The sequence below is a fragment of the Vigna umbellata genome, chromosome 2 (genome assembly GCF_029865625.1).
Source record: "Vigna umbellata cultivar VRB3 chromosome 2, Vumbellata_1.0, whole genome shotgun sequence".
Lineage (NCBI taxonomy): Eukaryota > Viridiplantae > Streptophyta > Magnoliopsida > Fabales > Fabaceae > Vigna > Vigna umbellata.
Window position 1 is genome coordinate 33,054,974 of NC_142166.1, and position 22,992 is coordinate 33,077,965.

General features: G+C 41.1%; 1 protein-coding gene across 1 annotated transcript in view; it reads left to right on the plus strand.

The window, feature by feature from the left end:
- The window catches only part of PDR2 (phosphate deficiency response 2), a 32,245-nt gene extending 10,187 nt beyond the window's left edge, over nucleotides 1-22,058 (plus strand). The window contains exons 13-21 of the mRNA XM_088106589.1: nucleotides 4,368-4,447; nucleotides 5,159-5,267; nucleotides 9,221-9,349; nucleotides 14,846-14,911; nucleotides 15,003-15,074; nucleotides 19,143-19,294; nucleotides 19,547-19,658; nucleotides 19,741-19,857; nucleotides 20,710-22,058. Of these exons, the coding sequence (XP_087962715.1) occupies nucleotides 4,368-4,447; nucleotides 5,159-5,267; nucleotides 9,221-9,349; nucleotides 14,846-14,911; nucleotides 15,003-15,074; nucleotides 19,143-19,294; nucleotides 19,547-19,658; nucleotides 19,741-19,857; nucleotides 20,710-21,813 (1,941 nt within the window). The 3' untranslated portion in view covers nucleotides 21,814-22,058. The remainder of the gene's footprint in view (nucleotides 1-4,367; nucleotides 4,448-5,158; nucleotides 5,268-9,220; nucleotides 9,350-14,845; nucleotides 14,912-15,002; nucleotides 15,075-19,142; nucleotides 19,295-19,546; nucleotides 19,659-19,740; nucleotides 19,858-20,709) is intronic.
- The last annotated feature ends 934 nt before the right edge of the window (nucleotides 22,059-22,992 follow it).

A 22,992-nucleotide genomic window follows, 5' to 3' on the forward strand; every position in this document is an offset into this window, starting at 1 on the left:
ATACTATCAAGTAAACACATTTCCCGGGAGACGAATGATAATAAAAGACTGAATGATCTGCTTCACTGCGTTTTAGCCCAAATGTTTGAACAATGGAGCTAAACTTTCCAAACCAAGCACGTGGTGATTGCTTGAGCCCATATAGAGATCGGTTCAATTTACAAACCATACCAGACTCCCCCTAAGCAACAAACCCTGGAGGTTGCTCCATATAAACTTCTTCCTCAAGATCACCATGGAGAAAGGCATTTTTGATATCCAACTGATGAAGTGGCCAATGACGAATGGCTGCCATTGCAAAGAACAATCGAATGGTAGTCATCTTTGCCACGGGAGAAAAGGTGTCACAATAATCAAGACCATAAACCTGAGTGTACCCTTTTGCAACCAGCCGGGCTTTGAGCCTATCAATGTTACCATTAGGGCCGACTTTAATTGCATATACCCATCGACAACCAACCGCCTTTTTGCCCGGGGGAAGTGGCACAAGCTCCCAAGTGTGACTGCGGTCAAGAGCCTGCATTTCTTCAATCATGGCTTGTCGCCATCCAGGATGATCAAGTGCTTCTTTCACATTTTTAGGAATAACCACAGGAGATACTGAGGATAAAAGGGAATAAAAGGAGGAAGACACTCTGTGATAACTAAGAAAATTATAAATGGGATGAGGGTTTCGAGTGGAACGAGTACCTTTTCTGAGAGCAATGGGCCAAGCAGAATCATCTTCACCAGGAGACGTGACAGGAGATGGTGACGGAGAAGAATCTGAAGGAGGAGATCCACCATTTTCTGGAAGAGGATTACTCACCGGGGTACTGTGTTGAAGGATATCAGTATGTGGAGAGGAAGGTTCAGGAGGACCTTGGGCATGACTTGGATTGACTGAGGCATTGGAGATATTAGACTCAACCACTGGAAGAGGAAGGACCTGGTGGAGGATATGAACATCTTGAATAGAGGGAGAGAAGAAAGGTGTCTGTTCAAAGAAGGTAACATTGGCAGACATGTAGTACTTTTTGGTTTCAGGAGAGTAACACCGGTACCCTTTTTGAAGCCGAGAATAGCCCAAAAAGACACATTTGATCGCACGAGCAGAGAGCTTGTCGAGCCCCGGAGACATGTCGTGAACAAAACAAACACAACCAAAGACTCGAGGAGAGGTGTGAAAGAGAGGATCATTGGGAAAGAGAATGGAGAAAGGAACTTTATGATTGAGAGAGGAGGAGGGCATCCTATTAATAAGAAAACATGCAGTTAAGATGGCATCGCCCCAATGATGAACATGAATATTAGCACCAAGCAAAAGGGTACGAGCCGTTTCAACCAAGTGCCTATTTTTTCTTTCGGCTATACCATTTTGCTGGGGTGTATGAGGACAAGTGGATTGATGCAAAATACCATGGGAGCTAAGAAGTGAAGAAAAATTTGATGAGAAATACTCTTTAGCATTATCACTTCTTAAGACTTTAATTACGTGACCAAATTGGTTCTTGATTTCATTCAAAAAGGATGTGAAAATGGGTAACAATTCAGAGCGATCTTTCATTAGATAAACCCAAGTACATCTAGAATACTCATCAATAAAAGTAACAAAATACCTAAAACCAAAAGAAGAGACGCGACTAGGTCCCCAGACATCAGAATGAATAATAGAGAAACTAGAAGTACACATTGATTGAGACCTTTTTGGAAAGACAGATCTAACATGTTTTCCTAATTGACAGGACTCACATTCTAAAGTCTGAAGACCACTAAGTTCATGACACATCTTTTTTAACTTTGACAAGTGAGGATGGCCAAACCGATCATGTAACACTTTAGGGGGAAGAGCTGCGACACAAGATACCCGTGGACGAGATCCAAAATGGTATAAACCTCCAGCTTCATATCCTTCTCCAATCTGTCTCCCCGAGCCACGCTCCTGTATAACAAAAGATTTTGAATCGAAAGTTATTGAACAATGTAACATTTTGGTTAACTGACTTAAGGAAATTAAATTGAATGGACAGTTAGGGACAAAAAGAACAGATTTCAGAGTTAGAGAGGGAGACAGGGAGACATGACCGACTCCCTTTGAACAAGTTTTAGAGCCATTTGCAAGGGTAATGAAATGGGGTTTTTCTTGGAGGGAAAGGGTTGAGAACAATGAGGTATTACCAGAAATGTGATCAGAAGCACCCGAGTCAATTACCCATGAATTTAGACCTTCCATGGATTGAGAAATGCAAGCTGTGGACGTACTTGGGGATTGAGATGATTGCGCCAAACTGTTAGACTTTAATCGCAGATACTCTTGATACTCTTCCTCAGTGAACTTGGAGTTGGAAGTGGAAGTTTCAGCCTTAGAGATATTGGCGGTTTTTGAAGGAAAGCCATGCAAGGAGTAGCAGTTTTCTTGGGTGTGACCCACCCTCTTACAGTAAGAGCACTGTGGACGTCCTCGACCTCCACGTCCTCCTCCTCTAGTGCCACGTCCTCCTCTTCCTCGCGTGGCAACTATGACAGATGGTTCCATTGTTTCATGAGCTTCCTGAGACTGACACGAAGAAGACGTGTGGTCAAGGCTTCCAAGGAAGGGACCTAATGACTTGTCAGAAGTTGATCTCTGATGTGACTCAAATCTGGATGCAAAGCACGGAGGATCATCACCATATAATACTTGTCAAGCTTCTTTTTGATATCTTCCGAAGATTCCACTTCCAAGAACATTCTCAATTCTTCCACAGCTGCTTGGGCTTCAGTCATGAATGAGACCATATCATGGTCTGTCATTTTGAGACAGGCGAGCTTGTTTGCGGTATCATAGAGACGTTGAATATCATTAGCATAAATGCTTTAAGCTTTCTTCCAAAAAGTGACATGTCTTGAAGGCTCTAAGAGATATCAAAAGCCGGGGTTCCACAGATTGCCACAATAGGGCACACAATTGGAAATCAGCTTGTTTCCATTGTTCAGCTTTGTCAGAAGGGACTTGGCTTCCATCCTGCTCGAGGTGGTCATAATGTCCTTGACCAAGGAACCACATTTCTACAGCAGCAGACCAACATAGATAATTCTTTCCATTTAGCTTTTCGGAAGTGATTGAGGGACTTCCAGAGAAAGAAAGAGCACTTCCAGACGCCATTCTTTGATAAAAAGAGGAGAAGGAACCAGAAAAACCGTGAAGGACCAGAAAAAACCGTGAAGAACCAGAAAACCCTAGGGGGTTTCTTAGGGTTTTCTTAAAGGGGAGCTTCTGGACACGCCAAAGTAATATTTTGAGGGGCAGAACGGACAGAGGAGCAGAGGGCGACAGCTATGGAGGTGGCGCGGCGACTTTCCGGTGAGCAGAGGGCGGCGCGTGGACAGCACGCGCCTGTTCGCAGCGCACAAAGAGGCGGCGCGTGGCGGAGCGTGGAGGAGAATCAGGCGAACCCACCGGTGGGGTTGGCTGTCGCGTGAAGAGGCGAACCAGATCCAGTGGTCGCCGGACGGAACAGTGACGGCGGTCGGCGGCAGACAACGGCGGACGGCGGCGGACGGTGGCGGACGGCGGCGAACGGCGGTGGACAGCAGCGGACAAATGCGAGGTGGCGGACAACCAAGTTGAAGAACTACAAAATGCAGTTGACAGCTGCAGATAGTGGCGAGACAGCCGCGGACAACGGCGAACGGCACCGGACAGATGCAAACAGCAGTGACAGTGCTGGTGGACAACCCAGGACAGAAACCAGAGCAGGATGAACCTGCTCTGATACCAACTTGAGATCTAAAACTGAGAAAAATAGTTCTGAAGGGCTTGTTAGACCCTTCTCAATTCTCTTATTTATATAGATAAAACTGATACAATAGATGGATGGAAGATGAAGAGATTGTCGTAGACTGCTAGGAACAATCATTATAGATAACCCAACACACAACTACCTACTTTAGGCCCTGCTATACTAATCATAGGTAGACTTAATAATTATTCTAACCGTATTGAACGAAATGGATCCTTCTAATGGAAAAAAAACTTGACATTTGTCACCATTGTCATATTCATGAATTCATCTAGGAGTTAGGATCTCACACTGTTAGGTTCCTGGGTATGGAACCTAACTCAGACAATCTCACACACACACAATCAAGAACTCAACAGTAAAAAGAATGATTTCTGTACTGATATGAAAACAATGTACACAAAAAACATTAACAGAGGCCTAATCCCCCTCACAAGGTCCAAGACCTGTCTATACAAAAGAATATCACTAACTAACTTCCTACGAGACCCCCCGGCCTTCTTATACAAAAGAATATCACTAACTAACTTGTTTGTTTGCTCCTTTTACATCTGCTGTTGTTTGTTGCTATTATATTCTTATTAATGAATTCCTTAATTTCCCCAGGTTGGTGATCCTCTCGAGAAGGCTGCACTAAAAGGAATTGACTGGAGTTATAAATCTGATGACAAGGCTGTACCCAAGAGGTAAATGAATTGTTGCTGCTTACTTTTGTTATCTAAATTATGCTTTATTCTCTGTGCAGCTAAAAGATTGTCTTTTCTAATCATGTGTGATAGGATATAATATGATAGGTTATAATGGGTAATAGGTGTGCAGGAGAGAGAAAACAGTTGAAGAATTAATTGTTCAGTTTAGGAGTTAATTGTTGTTGGGTAGTTAGAAGTGGGTTGCCTTTATAAGAAGGTAAGGGGGGTCTGGTAGAGGGGAGAGTTTTTGATATCAATTGTATAGACAGGAACCTTGATCATGTGGAGGGGGATTATGCTCCCAGTTACTGGTTGTACATGACATTGGTTGATGTGAATACATATTTTCATTCTTTTCTTACCATTTGGGTGCTATTGTGTGAGTGTGTGCTGTGAGACAGTTAGGTTTCATACCTAGAAACCTAACAATGTGCAAGGTCAAATTTTATGGCTTGGAAATTTATGATATTTTGGCTCATTAAATTTTATTGTTGCCAGTAATGATTGGCAACCTGGTTTACATTCTGTCGCTCCTGTTGTCTGGGCAAGGGAATATAGTGATTAAAAAAAGCAAGGAATTTGTTATTTCTTGGGTTTCAAATGCTTCATTCTTGTTCTTTCTTTTTCCTTATTAATGTATCCATCTTGTTTGTATTTCTAAAACCCTTTCTCATTTTTGTTTTTTCTTGAAATGTTCTCAAATATCAGGGGAAATGGCCATCCTGTCCAAATTGTTCATCGGTTCCATTTCTCATCTCACCTAAAACGAATGGCAGTTGTTGTTCGCATTCAAGATGAATTTTTCTCCTTTGTGAAGGTTTGTGGGTTAATCATTGTCTGTATGCCTCAAATATTATTGATTTTAGTTGCTTATTGGGTATTATATACTTTGGCTTATAGTCAATGAAACCATGACTTGGGCATTTATACTCCCCAAGTAAAAAGCTCTGTAGTATCTTTTATTTTGTGTTGTTATGAAATGGTCAATAAAGTCTGAGTTGGGGAAATGGAAAATTGATTGGAAAAATAGCCAGGTGTGTTAACTAATCATCAAAGTATGGTGCACAAATATTTTTTTCTAACTTCTAATATTTCCTGTAAGAATTAATAACGTCCAGAAAGCATATTGTTTTCGTTTTCAATGTTTTGAATACCATTTGCTATTTAAAAGCTTTCCGTTTAAGATTTGTGTTTTAAGTTTAAATCTTCTAGTGGGTTTTTCCTTGTATGATTAAGGCATGTCTTGTATTAATAGGGTCTCGTAAGAGGTGTCAGGGCTAATATTGACAATCTGTCTAAAGCCTAAATTGTGAAGAATAGTTTTCTATTGAATTCTCTCTTTATTACTCCCTCTATGTAAATGTGTGTATTATAAATGATAATTTGTATCATATTATTTATGCTAATTTTGTATATAAAGATTGCTGCTTCTCTGTTTATTAATCCTTTTTCTTTTTGAAATTAATAAGGAAATTAATTGTAAGAACCCATCAAATTTTGTAAAATGAAAAAATCATCTTTAAAATATTAGGGCCTACAAAATGAAAATAAAAATTATATTGGGCATGTTACCCTTGGTTGTCTTCACTTTGATTGACTTATGTTAAATGTAAGTCCCACATTGGCCGGAAATGTAGATAAAATATACTCCCTTAAGCTAGCTTTGTGAGTGCGTTAGGTCCAGAATCTGTTTCTGATGTATGTGTTGGCAGATTTATATTTTTAAAATTGTAAGTGATTATCCTAGTTTGTTAATAAAAAAACATTCCTTCTCACGTCGAACTCTTACAAAAGATATGTTGTAATTTGAGATAATATCTTTAGAATCTTCTTATTTAGAGGAATATATATATAATCTTTGATTTTATTTTACTTTCCTAGTTTTCCTATTTTCCTTTATTTTACTTTCCTAGTTTTTCTATTTCCCTTTATTTTACTTTCCTAGTTTCCCTATTTCCCTTTATTTTACTTTCCTAGTTTCCCTATTTCCCTTTTTAGGAGAATTAGATTATTACAAATAGAGAGTATCAAAATGTATTTTTTATGATTGAGAATAATAAATCAGTCTTATTTTCCACATGGTATCAGAGCTTGTCTGATCCGCTTCCGCTGTCTGCCGGCGGCCCCCCCTAAAAGTCTCTTCTTTAACATATGTTTTTAATGGGATCCAATTGCCCTAGTCAAGTTCTACCTTAGAATTCTAGCTTTTTCTCCAGCATTACCAACACGTCTGTTCTTCTGATAACACCTACACAAAACTGTGCTTCCAGAATCTGGCCTAGCTATAAGCTATACTTCTAGAGTTCAATCTGACCTAGCTATAAGCTATACTTCCAGAGAGTTGAATCTGACCTAGCTATAAGCTATACTTCCAGAGAGTTGAATCTGACCTAGCTATAAGCTATACTTCCAGAGTTCAATCTGACCTAGCTATAAGCTATAGTTCCAGAGAGTTGAATTTGACCTAGCTATAAGCTATACATCTAGAATTTGTCTCAGAATGGGATTCCCTTTCAGACCAGTAGTTGCACCTGTAGTTTAAGTAATGCCCATAGTTGGCATCTTCACTGACTTCCAATCAGAATCCTCGTTCACTGTATTCCGCTGTGCATCGCCGCTCTCTGTCGCCGGCCACCGTTGTAGTTTCGACCGGTGACCAGCGGATCTGGATCGTCTCTTCAAGCGACAACCAACTGCGCCGGTTCCGATGGCTACTTCTCATTCACGCGCCGCCACGAGTGTCAAATCAGTCCGATAGTCGTTGTCACCCGCCGTCGTCAATTTCTCCGGCAAAGATAAGGGTTGGGTGCGCCTCAAGGAGCGTGACTCAACCCTGGTAATCCAACTCCCAGAAGCCTCCGCATGTGCCGCCTTTCTTCAGCTAGTCTCGGGTGCGTGTTCGTCACGTGCCACCCTCCCGGTGTCGGAATCACACCGCGCTGCTGTCGGTCGTGTCGCCGGACGTCCATCTCTGTAATCTGCTCCTTCTGATATGTCACTTTAACGCCATCATCTCGCCACTATACTGAATCGCTGGATATACTTCATGATTCGTTCTCTCGACAGGGAGACCTCTTTCGACGCCATCGCGTCAGTTCTTTCCTCTCCATTACGAAGGGTTCTCTACCTCTCCATTTGTTTCTGTTTCTCTAGCAATAGTGCTTCGTTCCGCTACTACCATAATCGGCGTCGACGCAATTAGTAGCCATCGTGGTAGTCAGTTGTTGTAACCTTTGCGGTTTGTCGCTGCCGCCTCAATAAGTTGCTGCATTTTCTTTGGTCAAGAGTAAGAGTGCCTCATGAAGTGCACTCGTTGTCGTTTCCGCTGTTTGCTGTGAGTGGAAATATTTTCAGCCCCTGCAGAGAACTTCCTTCTTGGGCTAGAGTTTAGCCCATACTTCTTGTGATACAGTGTTAAGTATCACCATTTAGGAGTAGTCCAGCAGAGAACTTTGGACCTCCAACATGTCTTTGGCCTTTTGATGCCATCATAAGTCCCAATCTTTTGGTTTCTGACAATGCCTTGTTGTAACAGCTCACTGAGAGTTGTTCTATGAGACCACTCGCTGATTTGACTCGTTCGATGTTAGGGGTTTCAGATTTGTCCCCAAGTACGGATCGATTCTCACCTGTTCTTTCACCTTCACGTCATTGACGTGTGTTCAATCGTGAGGGGAAGAAAAGTTTCAGCCGCTATAGGGTGGTTAAGTCCCTACAGGTTTGTTGCTGTTCAGGACAGTAAAGTCCTTGAAGGCTCGTTGTTGTTAGGGCAGTTAAGTCCCTAAAGGTTAGGACAGTGAAGTCCTTGAAGGTTCGTTGTTGTTTGGGCAATTAAGTCCCTAAAGGTTCATTATTGTTCAGGGTGGTTAAGTCCCTAGAGGTTTGTGGTTGTTAGCCTTTGAAGGCCTCCCATATGTTACTCATGGAAATCATGTTCTTGAAGTTTTGTTGCTGTTCGCCACTATTGATGGCAATCCAGTTCTTATAGTTTGTTGCTGTTTGCTGCTGCAAGTCATCATCTATTTTTTATGGAAATCTCCCTCGTCCATTGCTGTCCAAGTTGAAGTTTCATGGTGCTAGTTCACCTTCGTCCATTGCTGTCCAAGTTGGAGTTTCATGGTGCTAGTTCGTCCTTGTCCATTGTTGTCAAATTTGGTTTATTGACGTTCTCTGCAATTGAGTTTGACTATTCCAAGCTTGGTTCATACAATCTTGTATGATCCAGCTTGAGGGGGAGTGTTGTAATTTGAGATAATATCTTTAGAATCTTCCTAATTAGAGGAAATAGATATATAATGTTTTATTTTATTTTACTTTCCAAGTTTCCCAATTTCCCTTTATTTTACTTTCCTAGTTTCCCTGTTTCCCTTTATTTTACTTTCCTAGTTTCCCTATTTCCCTTTTTAGGAGAATTAGATTATTACAAATAGAGAGTTTCAGAATGTATTTTTTATGATTGAGAATAATAAATCAGTCTTATTTTCTACAAGATATGCATGTGATGCAACAAGTGTTGATTTGATAAGTTATTGGCAAATTGTAAAATCATTATTTTGTTTTCTGGGATTTGGGAGTTGGTTCTATTAATGTTTGGCTAACCAGTACACTTTTTTTCATTTTCCTAGAGCTTTTATGCATATTAAGTTGGTAAAATGTTTGAGTGGACTGGTTTGATGCTACTCTAAAGCCTGCTTCTTTCTTAACCAGTGAGTTACGGTGTTGTTTTCCTTTATTGTTTCCCTCTCAAACTCTTATGACCTTTTATTTCAGGGTGCTCCAGAAGTTATACAAGACAGACTCATTGAGGTACCACCATCATATGTTGAGACCTACAAAATGTACACACGTCAAGGGTCTCGTGTTCTTGCTCTGGCCTACAAGTCCCTTGCTGACATGACAGTGAGTATATTATGGGTTTTCCATTATTGCATGAACCTTTCTCCAATGTATATTCAATTATGAACGGAGAACAAGAATAATTATTTTAGTTTACTGCCTTATTTTATTTGTTGAAGTTGGTAAATATTGTTGATTGGAAAACATGTTCCTTGTGTGTCTATTTTCGCTTTAACTTCTAATGAGACCTATTTTTGTACAGTTTGACATTCAAGTTAATTTCCCCTTTTTATTATTTGGCCAATGTGTTAGGCCTTGGAGAGTTTATGAGAGGAGAAGGGTGAGGAATAATACCTAACTGTTATACCGCAAAGAGAGAGTGTACCCACTCAAAAAAAAGTTTTTGTAATTGGTACATGTTTTGTTAAACCGCCCATAAAAACCATATTTTGACTTTTAGCTGGAGAATATCCGACAAGAGCTTCCATTGAATGAATAATAGATCCAGATCCTAAAAACAACAATGCTTTTGAATAAGCATGAGTAATCAAATGAAATAAAGCGCCTCGATAAGATCCCATACCCAAAGCTAACATCATATAACCCAATTGAGACATTGTAGAATAGGCCAAATTTTTCTTAATATCTTTTTGAGCAATATGCAGATCTTTTGGCAGCTCCTTCTCTACCTGCTTCGTTCCAATAGCTAACTCCAACTGGGACGCATGGAAAACTGGATGAATCCTTGCGTTCTCAGGTAACTGCAACTTGAATGCTACTTCCCCTATCTGCTGAATCACCTTAAACGGTCCATAATACCTAGCTGCTAATTTCGGGTGCAACCTCACTGGCATCGTAACTTGTCGGTGCGGTCTGATTTTGAGAAATACCCAGTCATCCACCTTAATCGTAACTGGCTTCCTCCCTCGGTTAGCTTGTTTGACCATCGCATCCTGAGCCCTTGCCAAATGGAAACGAAGTTGCTGCAGTGCCTCATCACGCGTCTGCAATTCTTGGGCTACAACTTCTACCATCGTTTCTCCCGGTACAAACCTGGTCAAAGTAGGGGGTGATCTTCCATAGACAACTTCAAAAGGGGTACTCCTCGCTGCTCCCTGATAGCTGGTATTATACTAGTATTCGGCCCAAGGGAGAATCATGTTCCAGCCTTTAGGCTGTTCAGAGCAAAAACATCTGAGATACCCTTCTAAAATTCTGTTGAGCACTTCCGTTTGTCCATCAGTCTCTGGATGGTAGGAGGTGCTCATCTGAAGCTGAGTACCCTGTAACTTGAATAATTCCCTCCAAAACAAACTGAGAAAGAGTGGGTCTCGGTCACTGACTATAGTTTTGGGTATCCCGTGCAACTTCACAATCTCCTTTACAAACGCTTCAACCACTGTCTTTGCGGTATAAGGATGTTTGAGAGGAATGAAATGTGCGTACTTGCTCAGACGATCCACAACTACAAGTATCGCGTCGTACCCCTTGGATTTCGGCAACCTTACTATGAAATCCATGCTGATATCTTCCCACACAGCCTGGGGTATTGGTAGGGGTTGCAACAATCCTTGGGGAGAGGCTACTAAATATTTATGTTGCTGACCTACCAGGCACTGAGTTACAAATTCTGTTACAGCCTTCTTCATTCCGATCCAGTACAAGGACTGTGCGATCCGGCGGTAGGTGCGGTATACTCCCGAATGACCTCCCGTCGGTGTAGTATGATGCTCAACCAGCAGCTTCGGAATCCAACTTGACTTGGCTGAGAGAACCAGTCTCCCCTTGTAATGCAGCCTCCCATTCTCCATCGTGAATGCTGGATGTTTGTCAGGATCTTGGTTTAGGGCGGTTATAATTTTTCTAAGCTCTTCATCCTCATCAACTTCCTTTACCACTTCTTGGAAGTCTTTCCAGTATGGTCTTACTACCATATTCAGCTCCTTCTCCCTTCCTGGAATACCCTCCTCGGTTTCCTCCTCCGATTCATCTCTTTCCTTTCTAGATAAAGCGTCAGCCACCTTATTAGTTTGCCCCGTCTTGTAAACGATTTCGAAATCGTAGCCCAGTAGCTTGGCTATCCAGTGTTGTTGAGCTGGGGTGGTTATTCTCTGTTCCAGCAAAAACCGCAAGCTTTTCTGATCAGTGTGCACAACGAATTTCTGACCCATCAGATAGGGCCGCCAGTGCTGAACCGCCAACGCCACCGCCATGAGCTCCTTCTCGTAGATCGACTTCCCCAACGTCCCCTCCGACAACGCCTTACTAAAGTAAGCTATGGGTCTTTTTCTCTGTGTCAATACAGCCCCGATACCCACCCCCGAGGCGTCACACTCCACTTGAAACTGTCGTGTGAAATCTGGTAGCGCAAGCACTGGGGCCGTCGTCACCGCCTCCTTTAATCGACCCATTGCTCCTCTAGCAGCTTCAGTCCAGACAAAGCTCCCCCTTTTTAGCATCTTCGTTAATGGTCGCGCTATCTTGCCGTAATCTCGGACGAATCTCCGGTAATACCCGGTGAGTCCCAAAAATCCCCTCAGCGCTTTTATAGTTCTCTGTTCTTCCAAGGCTAGAACCGCCTCCACTTTCTCCTTGTCCATTTCGACACCTCCCCCTGTTATTACATGGCCCAAATATCTTATCGATGTTCTTCCAAACTCACTCTTCTTTCGGTTGACAACCCATTGCTGTTCCTGTAGTCGCCCCATCACGAGATTCACCTGCTGCATATGCTCCGTCCAAGTCGGACTGTACACGAGTATATCGTCAAAAAAGACGAGAACGAACTTCCGCAGGTAGGGTCGGAACAGCTCGTTCATGGCACTTTGGAAGGTGGCCGGAGCATTGGTGAGGCCGAAGGGCATCACCAGAAATTCGTAGTGGCCCAAGTGCGTTCTGAACGCCGTTTTTGGAACATCCTCTTCTTCCATCCTTATTTGATGGTACCCGGATTTGAGGTCCATTTTCGAAAAGTACGTTGCTCCCCCTAGTTCATCCAGAAGCTCTTCAATCACCGGGATGGGAAACTTGTTTGGAACAGTCACCCTGTTGAGAGCCCGGTAGTCGATGCAAAATCTCCAACTTCCGTCCTTCTTCTTAACGAGGATCACCGGACTGGAGAATGGACTTATACTGGGTTGGATAACCCCTGCATGTAACATCTCCGCCACCTGTCGCTCGATCTCCGATTTCACGACATGTGGGTAACGATAAGGATGCACATTTACAGGATCGGCCCCTTCTTTTAAAACAATTTGATGTTTTGCCATTTTATTAGGTGGCAGTCCTGGAAATTCCTGGAATACCCCTGCGTACTGTTCCAAAAGTTTCTTCATATCCTCCTTTTGTTCTCTCGTCAACTCACTTTCTTCCTCAGTCTCCCAACTTGCCTCTTTGCCCTCCAGACTCCAAACCAACGCACACGACTCTACCTCGCTAAGTTTCAGCAGTTGTTCGGGTTCTATCACCCTCCTCTCCAACCTCGGTCTCCGGTTATGGTGCGTTTCTGCTCCCCTTGCCAGAACGACATGGTGGATTTTCCCCAGTCTACCGTGATCTCACCCAACTTAGCCAACCACTCCACTCCGAGAATCATGTCTACGCCCCCCAGTTCGAACAAATAAAATCTCTTCATGATCTCGACGTCCCCCATGCAAACCACCACTCTCGGACAACACCCCCGCTTCTTCTTTCGTTGACCATCCCCCAAACTGACGTGATATGGGGATGTGTCTTCCTGCTCGAGTTTCAGCTCCCTCACCAATTCTTGACTAACGAAGTTGTGGCTCGCGCCACTGTCCACTAGTATCAACACCTTTCTCTCTCCCACTCTCCCCTGCAGCTTCAAGGTTTTTGGTTGAGTCAGCCCTCCGGCTGAGAAAGCCGACAACTCCATGCATGGCGGTTCTGTCTCCGCCCCTGTCTCTCCTTCATCTCCTTCTTCGTCCTCGGCCAACAGCACCACCCTCAAGCTCTTCTCAGGACATTGGTGCCCGGGACTAAAGGGCCCCCCACAGCGAAAACATCTACCCTCCTCCCGGCGCTTCAAGTACTCAGGATACGGCAAATTTCTTGAGCTCCGGTTCCGACTGTCCCCGCCGTCGTAACCTCCGCTCCTCACGGGTTCAGTCCCTGGCGCCGTGTCGCGCTTCACCGATCCCACACTCTCTATCGGTGTCGCTCGAACCATGCTACCCCTTGGTTGCTCCGTCCTCGTCACCACCGCTCCTCCTCCTGACGGTCGTCCCCACGCGGGGGTAGTCTTCGCTGCCGTCCATCCCATCAACCCTAGACCGCGAAGAGCTTCCTCTACGTCACGCGCAATCTTCATCGCCGTCATCAAATCGCGGGGATCATGTGGTCTCATCTGACACCGCAGCTCCTCACGTAACCCCGCAATGAAATAACCTAACAATTGGTTATCGGAAAATTCCTTTGTCTGCCCCGCCAATGCTTCGAATTCTTTCACGTACTCCTCCACGGTAGTGGTCTGCCTAATCGCCGCTATTCTTTCGTAAATTCCCCCACGGTGGCGACTCTCGAATTGGATCAGCAATGCTTCCTTCAACCCCTCCCAGGTTCGATCAGTTGCCTTGTCTTTCCAGAACTTGAACCAGTAAGCCGCGCTTCCCTCCATGCTGATATGAGCCAATTCGACTTTCTCCGCTTCCGCTACCTTCTGAATCTCAAAGAACTTCTCCGCTCTGTTAATCCAATACAGAGGATCAGGTCCTTCGAATATGGGTAACTCCACCCGTCGTCTCCAATTAAAGCCGTTGTTTGATCGCTCTCCCTCTCTTCCCCCTCCTTCGTTCTCGCGCCGGTTCCCTCCATTATGGTTCACTGAATCCTGACTTTCATCCGACCCTGATTCCCCTTGGTTGTTACGTTTTCCCATCAACCGTAACAATTCTTGAATGTCTTTGCGCATCGCGATTGATTCTTGGCGATTCGCTGCCGTCTCTGCCTTCAAACCGTCGACCGCCAACTCCAGGTGCTCCATCTTCCCCTCAACCTTGACCATTCTTCCCTCCATCACTCGCGCTTTCCTCCGATCTGATCCGACAGGTCGGACCACTTTGTTAGGTATTCAAGATGAAATCCCTAACAAGCTCTCTAACTCTCACTCACTTACACCAACACGGAACATAATAGAATGAGAAAGAATGGAATTGCATTCACACCAACAAATCAAGAATACAATGTACCCAGGAGCTTAACCTCCTTCACTTGGTTCTAAGACCGGTCAACTACATACAAGTCACTAACTAACTTTCAGAAACAAATACAGGGTCCTTATATAGACCCTGTTCCCGCCCTCTTAACTGTTATTCTGTTAGATAACAGTTAGGTATTATTCCTCACCCTTCTCCTCTCATAAACCCTCCAAGGCCTAACACAATGTTGATTTGAAAGTTAAGTATAACTAAGTCAGAGGACTGCACTTTCCCATGTTCTCTGTGGAAGAATGCTTGGTTCCCTTCTTTACCATTTTGTTGCTTCATGAATTACTTTCAACACTTGCTTGTCTATTGTTGCTTATTATTTTTATGCTTGAAGGTCAGTGAAGCTAGAAGCATGGATAGGGATACTGTGGAGAGTGGATTAACATTTGCGGGTTTTGTGGTAATCAGTTAACATTCTCATACCTTGGAGTTAATTGTAGACATTCTTCCTTTTCATTGATGCTAAAAGTCAATTGTGTTGCTGTTTTCAGGTATTTAATTGTCCCATAAGATCAGATTCAGCCACTGTTTTATCTGAATTAAAAGAATCTTCACATGACTTGGTAAGTTTGGTATTCAAATTAGCTTCTCTTTCAAGAAAAATAATTACTTTCTTGGATGTAAAAACTCCAGCCTTTATGGGGAAATGAGCTGGATATAGCCTCTTTTTGTTACTTTAGTAGCTGAAGTTTAGCTAACATGTCCGAGAGTAAATTTTAAAAATTTTGTTGAAAATTTGCTATTTTGTTTCTTGATGTTTTAAATTTTAATATATATATCATGATACGCATACATATGTTCAAGCACTTTGGAATTGAGCATAATGGGATTGTAGAATCAATGTGGTCAACATAGTGGGAACAGGGCTTGAAGAAAAGTAAATGTCAAAAGTTAGTAGTCCTAAGCATGGGCATTTAGGATGGATAAAAATCATAAGTTTAGGTATAAGATCAGTAGTTCGAAGGTTGGGGTCAAGATAGTTCTAATCATGTGTTAGACAGTAGGATTGTATGATTCAGCAACTTTTGCTTGCTGCTATTAGTAGAGAACACTCAAACAAGATTTCTAAGATTATCTTGGATGACCCCATCATGCTGTCTCTCATTTCTGATATACAAAACCTTCACATGAAATCTTTACACCTCAAGTCCAACAAACTCTACTGTCATTCATTGAACTCTTCCGTAACTATCTGTTAGCACTATTTGAGCTTTGATAGTGGGTTCTGACCTGCAACCTGTGTTTGCTACTTGGTTATGGCTTGCGGGTGGTCTTTGAGTAAGAAAAGGTGTATGTTATTGGTTTTTTCCCTGCTTTCTGTTTCTGATTTTACCTATATCTGCTATCAGTTGAGGCAATGGTCAAGAGCTTGCTGGTTTGTTATTTGCTTTGAGTGCTGTGTTTTATGTGCTCGTATAATTTTTTTAAGACTCTGTTTTCAGACTTTGGTTATATTCAGAAATTTCCTAGTTGGTGTTTGGACCGTGGGAAAGGGGAATTAGTTGATACAGTTAGGATATTGATTAGTTAGTTAGGGTGTTAATGAGTTAAATAAATATGATGACGTAGGGTGTTAATGAGTTAAATAAATATGACGACGTAAGGAGAAAGAGGGGGATGTTCAATTTTGTAGATTGAGCATTAGCTCTTGTGAAAGGAGAAATCCCGTGTGAAGCTGAAATCCTTTGAGAGAGAATGTTAGCTCTCCTATTTCCTGTTTTTTTCATTTTATATCACAAAAATCTTTCTTTTCTTTCTCTTTCAATTCTTGGTTCCTAGAAATCAGTCAGATCTGTTGTTTTCAAGGTGCATGATGGAGAGTAGGGTGAGTGCTTTGGAGAAATTGGCCAGTGTCATGGGAATATGCTTACAGGTTTTTTAGGGGTTTCCTGACCTTTGGTATTCTGAAATACTGTATCCTATAAATACAGTAGTATGTTGTATCAGAAGTTTTAAGTGAAATAAAAACAGTTTTAGCTATTCTAAACTCTTTAAGTCAGGTTTAAAAACAAGAATGGTTTTCATAAGGCAGTGTTTGGTAGACATGAGGCAAATCAAAGAATAACTTCTGGAATTCAAGAAAGGAAATGAGTTTTCAGATGGTGAGAAAAAATCAGTGTTCAAGGGCAAGAATATGAAAAAAAGTGGCTTTGTGAGGGAGGCAGCCAATTCAGGGGCAGTACAACATTCTTGGAAGCACTAACAGCACTTTCTTATAGAGTCAAGAGAAATCATTCGTGAGGGGAAGAAGGTTAAAGATGGGGAAAGGGTGGGGAGACACATCCCTCTCACATGAAGAAGATTGAGGGAATACAAGAGATCAAAATATTGGAAAGGTGGATGCAAAAGCAAGACAAGTGGAGATTGATACACACTCTGATAGGTTTCTGATTAAGAAACCTAATCAAGAACCCTCTAAATAACATCTCAGAACAGTAAGAAGACAAGAATGGGAACAAAATTGAGTATTATTCACAAAAGAATTCTCTGTACACTTACAGTAACAAGGGCTTAACCCCTTTCACAGGACAAAGCCTGTTAACAATTCAACTACCAAAAGTCCCTTTCCTACTAAGCACCCAACTATTTATACAACCGTCATTTCCGCCCTTCCTAACTGTAATAAGCAGTTAGGTTCCTAACTGTAATAAGCAGTTAGGTTCCTAACTGTAATAAGCAGTTAGGTTCCTAACTGTAATAAGCAGTTAGGTTCCTAACTGTAATAAGCAGTTAGGTTCCTAACTGTAATAAGCAGTTAGGTTCCTAACTGTAATAAGCAGTTAGGTTCCTAACTGTAATAAACAGTTAGGTAGTTTAACTATGTATTTCTCTTCCTTCTCTCAAAAACTCTCCATCTCTTCTCATTCCTATCATTGCCCTCTGCCTGAAGCTCAACCTTGTCCCCAAGGTTGAAATTGGGGTATTGTTCCTTGATAGCAACTTCTTCCCACGTCGTCCCATCTTGTCCTCCCTCCTGCCATTCTATCAACAATTGTGGCACTTCCTCTTCCCCGTTTTGCGTTAATCTCCTCGCCAGAACCCTAACCGGCCAAAATTAGGGTCCATCGACCTGCAAATCTGGAGGCAACTCCTTCTCCACTCTCTGTTCTCCTATTGCCTTCTTTAATTGTGATACATGAAAAACAGGATGTATGCGTGCTGTCTCGGGTAATTGAAGCTTATAGGCTACCTCTCCCACTCGCTGAATCACCTGAAACGGTCCAAAATACCTGGCTGCTAACTTTGGGTGAAGTCTGGTTGGCATGGAAGATTAAAGATGGGGTCTTATCTTCAAGTAGACCCAATCACCTACTTCAACATTCGCAGGCCTCCTTCCCTTGTTGGCTTGTTTTGCCATTAACCCTTGTGCCCTCTTTAAATGGAACTTCATCTGTCTTGAAGCCTCATCTCGGGTCTACAACTCTTGGCTCACCGCTTCCACCAGTGACTCTCCCGGTATAAATCTTTGCAAGGAGGGAGGTGGCCGCCCATAAATCTTTGATAGCTGGTATTATACCAATGTGGTTGGAACTTTGATAGCAACATGGGAATCCATGTGGAGTTGGCCGACAGCACCAACCTCCCTTTATAGTGCAACCTTTCCTGCTCAAGGGTATACGCTGGATGGGTATTCGCAAGGGAGTAGGTCAGAATGCTCTGCAATAATACCAAGGTTCATTCTTGGACAGAAAGGTGCAGTCAGCCACATTTGGTGGTTGCAGAGGGAGAAACAAAAGGGGGGATACTCTATCAATTACATCAAGAAAACCACGATGAATTGCTGAATGATCTCAAAATAGTGAGATCATTAGAATCCTTGGACCCAGGGGAGTTTTCTGTTTTTTTTTTTGGAGGAAGAGCCTGTCAGTCCATCATATTGTAATCACCAAACAGTGAAACCGTACAGTAGACATTGCTATCAAAGGCACCGGAGATGCAGAGCTGGTTCTTGAAGTTGGTAATCTCCCATGGGCTTGAATTGAATCTTTGTTTTGAACTCAAACAATGGGTCTTATAATAATAACCCTCTCTCAGCTCAAGAAACATTTGGCGCAACACATTAGGGACAAGGGATAACGGATGAAGGGCTACAATGTGATTCAGTTGACAGCAAATTCTGCTAGAAGTTGTCAAAAGATGCGGAATGTGTACTATGGGAATAAATTTTGGGGAAACAATTACATGAGATTTGTTTGTTATCATTTGGTTGTTTTACTGAACTATTTAAGGAAAAAATATTATTTTATTGATAACAATCATATTAGTTATATTCTCTTCATCTCTATTTGTAATGATAAATCCTTTAAAATAGGGAAATGTTATGCTGAAATGACATGGAAGATTCTTAAGATATTTTTTCTTAATTACTATGGAGATATTGATAATATTTTTATTCTTATAATCTATTATTTACAACACCCCCCATAAGTTGGTAAGTGAATATCAATCATTTCCAACTTACATATAAGATCCTAGAATTTGCCCTTATCGAGGTTCCTTTAGTGAAAATGTCCATTATGTGAGGTTCTATAGGGCATGTATTGTAACCAATAGGTAGATTTTCATCAGTAACAAAGCTTGTAGCGTAAGAGCAAGAAGAAACTGACTAGCATCTTCAATTTAATTTATAGGTGATGATTACCGGTGACCAAGCTTTGACAGCTTGTCATGTTGCTAGCCAAGTTCATATTATATCAAAGCCCACATTAATCCTTGGACCAGCACGAAATGGTGAGGGATATAATTGGATGTCGCCTGATGAGACTGAAAACATTCGCTACAGGTAATTATTTTTCTTTTCTGGCTGCACCCTCCTATGCATAGTTATGTTCTTTTCTAGTTTTGGACAGGTAGTTGTTGAATGTAAGATCCCTTGGCCTTAGATTTATTACGATCTCTGGTAAACTTGTTCTGCAAAATTTTTAAGCTGGAGTTTTGCTGCCAATTCTTCCAAAACACACTCTTTTACAGTCATTGTGGTTTTCTTGTCATTTTTAAAACAATTTAGACTGATAATATGTATAATTGGTTTCAGTGAGAAAGAGGTTGAATCTTTATCAGAGACCCATGATCTCTGTATTGGTGGTGATTGTATTGAGATGTTACAACAGACATCAGCTCATCTGGTGGTCATTCCTCATGTGAAGGTTCTGATCAATGCCAAGTAGCTAAACATTAGAACAGAGTTTCTGATACTGGCTTCATCAATGACAATTCTTTTTGTCTCAGGTTTTTGCCAGGGTTGCTCCCGAACAAAAAGAACTTATCATGACCACTTTCAAAACAGTTGGACGGTTAACTTTGATGTGTGGGGATGGAACCAATGATGTTGGGGCTTTGAAGCAGGTAATGTGTACAGGTTATATTTATAACTTTATTTTTTGTTTTTCTGAATATTACTTTTGTCTGTAATCAGTTTAGTCTGCTTACATATTACAACCTCCGTATCCACAAAAAATTTCATTCAAGGAGAGTTGTCAAAGTAGGCCACTAGGCCGTCGTTGTTTGGCTGCCACCCATTGAACCAACTTAACTGGGCTGAGTAATGTTTCAACTCATGAAAAATGTAATTTCTAGATTAAATATGTAGAAATCTGTGAGCTAGCCCGATTCACTGTGAATATGCCTTGTCTATCTTCAACTCCATAAAAAATAATCTGGGGTTTGTGTGTTGAAATAATTAGAAAATCCATGTAATCATTAAGTCTAAGGTAGGAGGTTAAGTGTTAGATTAACTAATTCTTTGTCCAAGTAGCTTAGGACAATGCTTTTGATGTGTAGTCTTTCTATTGTATCAAGCTTCTAATATATAAATACCGAACTATGAGAGGGGTTCTTCACGCCCTCTAGAAATATATTTTTCTGTTTTAATCTCAAGTATGTGAACTGATTTTTTTTCTTAATTTTGGCAATCCGACTCATCCATGATTATGGGTTGAACTAGCTTGATTCTCAATTTGGACCTCTTGGATTATATAGGATAATCTATTGGAAACTGTTTTTGAATACGTAGCCACGTTACTTCAGTCTCCAATGAGTTTTTGAATTATTGTAAATAAAAAGTTATAAACATTTATTATATGGTATTCTGTTATCACTGATATTAATGTGATGCTGCTAATCATAAATTGGCATTATATTGAAGTTACCAAAGAAATAATAAAGTATGCAACTCTCAAGCTAACTTTTCTGGTTTAGGCCCATGTAGGAATCGCTCTTCTAAATGCAATTCCTCCAACTCAAAGTGGAAACTCCTCTTCGGATTCGTCTAAAGAAGAAGGTTCAAAATCTGCTAAGCAAAAGAAATCTAAGTCTGCACTGGACACATCTGGAAAGAGTGCCGGTGAAGGCACTTCCAAAGGCAAAGTTGCTTCAAAATCAGATTCCAGTAGCCACTCTTCTGGTAACCGTCATCAAGCAGCTGTTGAGATGCAACGACAGAAGCTTAAGAAGATGATTGACGAGCTTAATGAGGAAGGAGATGGTCGTGCACCCATTGTGAAGCTTGGTGATGCCTCAATGGCATCTCCATTCACTGCTAAGCATGCATCTGTTGCTCCTACCACTGACATAATTCGCCAAGGTCGGAGTACTCTAGTTACTACCCTCCAGATGTTCAAAATTCTGGGTCTCAATTGTCTTGCTACTGCATATGTGTTGAGTGTTATGTATCTGGATGGTGTGAAGCTAGGTGACGTACAAGCTACAATAAGTGGAGTATTCACTGCTGCATTTTTCCTCTTCATCTCACATGCACGTCCTCTTCCAAGTCTTTCTGCTGAACGTCCTCACCCCAACATCTTCTGTGCTTATGTTTTCCTTTCCCTTTTGGGGCAATTTTCTATTCACCTGCTTTTCCTGATTTCATCTGTGAAAGAAGCTGAAAAATACATGCCAGATGAATGCATTGAACCTGATGCAGATTTTCATCCTAACCTGGTGAATACTGTTTCGTATATGGTGAGCATGATGCTTCAGGTGGCGACATTCGCTGTGAACTATATGGGCCATCCGTTCAACCAGAGTATTTCTGAAAACAGACCGTTCCGGTATGCACTTGTGGCTGCTGTTATTTTCTTTACCGTGATTACATCTGATCTGTTCAGGGAGTTGAATGACTGGTTGAAGTTAGTGCCATTGCCAGTGGGATTAAGGGATAAACTATTGATATGGGCGTTTCTAATGTTTTTGGTTTGCTATTCGTGGGAGAGGCTATTGAGATGGGCCTTCCCTGGTAAGATCCCGGCTTGGAAGCGGCGACAACGGCTTGCTGTATCTAATTTAGATAAGAAACAGGTCTAAGTAGTTGACCAAGACAAACACTGACGATGATGAGACTGCATGAATTTTGCTATAGGGTTTTTTTTTTATCATTTCTCTTTCTAGCTCTTTTTCCCAACAATCAATGAGGAATTTATCGGATGTCAAATTGTTTTTGGGAGAATGGTATGAATTTTAGGACACGTGCCCTCCCTTCTATCTTTGTTAATGATTTTGTTAGCACACCACTTTTTAATTATTTTAATGCTACCATTCATTATACCGGACCTCCTTTTCTACTTAACTGGTAAATGATAATTTCTTTAGCCCTTCCGTGTCTGATTGCAGCACGAGTTTGTTATGCTAAGAACACACGTGATAGCATAGCAGCAGAAGCTACTTTGAAATTTCACACTAATAATTACAATCTATATAAACACATCCAATTAAAGTAAATGGACAACAGTGTTTTAATATTGGCAACGTTTATGTTATGTTTATATTATAACAGCACTTATTGGTATTGATTGTATTCTTCAATTTTAGAGATTTATATTATAATTAAAAAACATTTTTAATATAAAACCTTCTAAATTTAAGACTTCGTTTAATGAAATATTTTTTTGAAGCATGCTGATGTTACATTATAGGAATTTTCAATTAAGACCTTTGGTCTTAAGAAAATTAAAAATTGAGTAATATAAAATCAAATTCAAATAAATAAATAAATTGTTAAAAATAAATTTATCTTATAATCTTTTAAGGGATTATAATCTATATTTGCCTTTAAATGTTTAGAAATTTGACTTTAGCGACATTTTCATGGGTGGGGCTTTTCTTGCAATTTTGTGTTAGGGACAATATAGTAGAGTTGGGGACAACATAGTAGCCTAATCACATTTTTTTCCTTTTTCTCTGTACTAAATTAAACAAACTCAAGAAACTTTAAACAATCCCGCTCTAAAAATATTTAATGTTAAAAGACGCGATTGTGTACATGGAATTTGGAAACTGAGTGAAGAAGGGAGAAAAACTCCACTGGAGAAAGCTTAACTAAAAACTGTAGAGGCTACTACATGACATAAACTCCAATTTTACCACACTTCTACATGAATGTTTTTTTATTCCATTTCTTTTTCATCTATGAATGTTTGAAGGCTATATTTTTCAAAAAAAATCAATTTTAAACAACTTTTATATATTTATATATTCATAAACTAA